This window comes from Montipora capricornis, chromosome 4 (genome assembly GCF_036669925.1).
Source record: "Montipora capricornis isolate CH-2021 chromosome 4, ASM3666992v2, whole genome shotgun sequence".
Lineage (NCBI taxonomy): Eukaryota > Metazoa > Cnidaria > Anthozoa > Scleractinia > Acroporidae > Montipora > Montipora capricornis.
Genome location: NC_090886.1, coordinates 49859430 through 49861929, shown reverse-complemented (window position 1 = coordinate 49861929; position 2500 = coordinate 49859430). Strand labels below are relative to the sequence as shown.

The following is a 2500-nucleotide window of genomic DNA, read 5'->3' as shown; positions in this document are numbered from 1 at the left end:
TTGGATGATCCCTAAGACATCACAGGGATCAAAAGATTAGGGAGAACCATGTAAATGTATTCCTCAAAATTTATATCATGGTTGCTTTTTTATTAACAGAAAAAATAGGCTTGTAAGGCTGATCAATCCAGCAACTGTGAGGAGAAAGAAGGCTCGACTTGAGAGGAGACTGTCATACATTGATAGTCTGACCGCTGTTCCTTATTTAACACTTGTAAGTGTTCTTTATTGGTTTCATATGGTGTCTCCTAGTCATATATGAACTGTGGTGTACGTAGGTCTCAGTGAAAGTAATATGAGAAGTTGCTAAAGAAGCCTTAAAAAAATTTCAGGCAGAAGTCAAGGGACTTCTCAAATAGCTTCATAACTGCAACCCAGTTTCACGGAGACTTAAAATACTCTGCAGTTCAAATTTATCGTACAGTCACCTATCATGCCTTACAGGATACAATGTGAACTTACAAGTGAGCAACTCCCAGGTAGCTTGACAGCTCAGATGTTGGAGTAGGTGCAGTAAAATTACAATTGCATGGTTATGGGTATGTGTCCCATTCAAACCTGGAATTTTTTTCAGACTTCTTTTCCAACTGATCAAGTTTCTTTGTAGTTGGCAGGAGGAAATAATGAACGGCGAAGCCACACGAAGAACGGGGAGGGGTGCTGTGAAATTTCACACTGTCCCCCCATTTTTTCTGCGTGGCTTTGCCGCTCGTTATTTGCCTCCTCAACCAACAATCCCACCAGCTATCCATCACGATCACTTTCAATGAGGGTTTATCACTGCTGGGCACTGTCGGTAATGCTTAATTCGTATTTTCAGCCCCAGGAGACCCATAATGCAAGAGGAAGGAAGAAAGAAGAGAGAAAAATGTTTAGAGAGGCACTGAAAGTTCACAATGACAAAAAAATGACTGCAGTTCGTGCATTTGAAACCCAACAGAGTAAACCGAAAGGAATATTGCAGCACTTGAATGTTTCAAGAACACAACATGACTGAATGTCGAAGAGTGAGCTGTGTGCCGTCTCACCTCAAAGAAAGGTTCGGTTTTCATTTGCCTGTATTGCTAGTCCTCGAGAAATTTATGGTGATACACTGAGTAAGCATAATTGATGACAAGCCTCCCAAATTACCTCTCGTTGCCTACCGGGACCTCATTACTTCCAGTGGTGATGACTGATGAAGAGCGGCTGCATTTTGAGGCTAGCGATCAAAAAATGTCAAAAATTTGAAAGAAAAAAGTGCTAAAGGGACATTGATGGGCAACACGAGAAACATTTATGACTTCAAAAAGAGAAGTTGACAGACAAATGATACGTTGTCGCAATTGATTTACTCTTTGTACTGAACCAGATATAGGTACATTAACTTTTAGACCAATAACCTCCTGAATGAACTGGGTTATTGGTTGGTTATTTCTCACGTAATTCATATCCTTGTGTGCCTAACAGACACAGAAATCTCTTGTATTTATTCATCTTCATCAGTTTATATATTGTTCTAATCTTTCTTCACCTATCCCAATCTCTCTTTAAGCGCATACGATCATTCTGTCATGAAGCATGCGCTATATAAGTTTTTAAGTTATTATTATTAAATATCCTTAGAATTGAAAATTAACACTAAGGAAAAATAATACCACTAGTGTATTTGTTGACTTGATTAATATTTTTTTTGGTTTTGAACGGTTTGAAGTTACATCTTTTACCCTTTGAGGCATAATACATATGTATTACTATTATTTTGAAGAAAAGCCAACAGAATAATATTGTTCTAAACCATAATCAAAACACTAAATGGTTCAAACTTTTATCCCAGAAGATAAAATAATGGGTTTGACATGAATAGTGTGGCAAAACATAAGATCAAATTTATAATACATTATCCAGTAGGCTTACTGTGAAAATCCAAAAACCGTGAACACTAGAGATATTTATGAAATGTCATTGTATTTCAAGGAAAAAGCCTATTACACCCGAGAAAACTAGACTGCAACCAGTAACGCTAATTAGTTTGTGGTTTTATATTGCTTCTGATTGGATGCTGTACAATGGGAAATGTCAAAATCAAAGTGTGCAATGTTTTAGGATTCACACAGCAACTAAATTAAAGAGGTTTTGTGATTCCTTTAATTTCTCAATCTTACAGCATACCATTAGTTCAAAAATTCTGTGCATGTTGCTAGCTATTGCCTCATTTGTGTTGAAATAAGGAATATAAACAAACATAATTGCAAGGAAAAAAACTACACAATTGAGTTTTGAAAAATAAAACCCAACAAGATAGAGAAGTTTTAAACAGCATCTGTTTATAGAGAGGTCCATACAACATGAGACTTGCCATATACCATCATTACTGGTGGAAGATTGTCTGCAGAAACAAACCAACAAGACGTGTAAGTATGTTTATGTATGCAATGCGTACCTATCCTATCCTACCTATCTGGCCGGACCAACACTCAGGGTCTTTAAATAACTGAGGAGAAAGTGCTGCCTTTGTAAT

General features: G+C 37.0%; 2 protein-coding genes across 2 annotated transcripts in view; one reads left to right on the top strand and one right to left on the bottom strand.

The window, feature by feature from the left end:
• LOC138047256 (uncharacterized) overlaps positions 1-2285 on the top strand; it is a 3454-nt gene extending 1169 nt beyond the window's left edge. Inside the window, exons 2-3 of the mRNA XM_068894018.1 lie at positions 100-214; positions 821-2285. Of these exons, the coding sequence (XP_068750119.1) occupies positions 100-214; positions 821-997 (292 nt within the window). The 3' untranslated portion in view covers positions 998-2285. The remainder of the gene's footprint in view (positions 1-99; positions 215-820) is intronic.
• The window catches only part of LOC138047253 (solute carrier family 12 member 9-like), a 41134-nt gene continuing 39949 nt past the window's right edge, over positions 1316-2500 (bottom strand). The window contains exon 35 of the mRNA XM_068894016.1: positions 1316-2368. Coding sequence (XP_068750117.1) covers positions 2307-2368 — 62 coding nt within the window. The 3' untranslated portion in view covers positions 1316-2306. The remainder of the gene's footprint in view (positions 2369-2500) is intronic.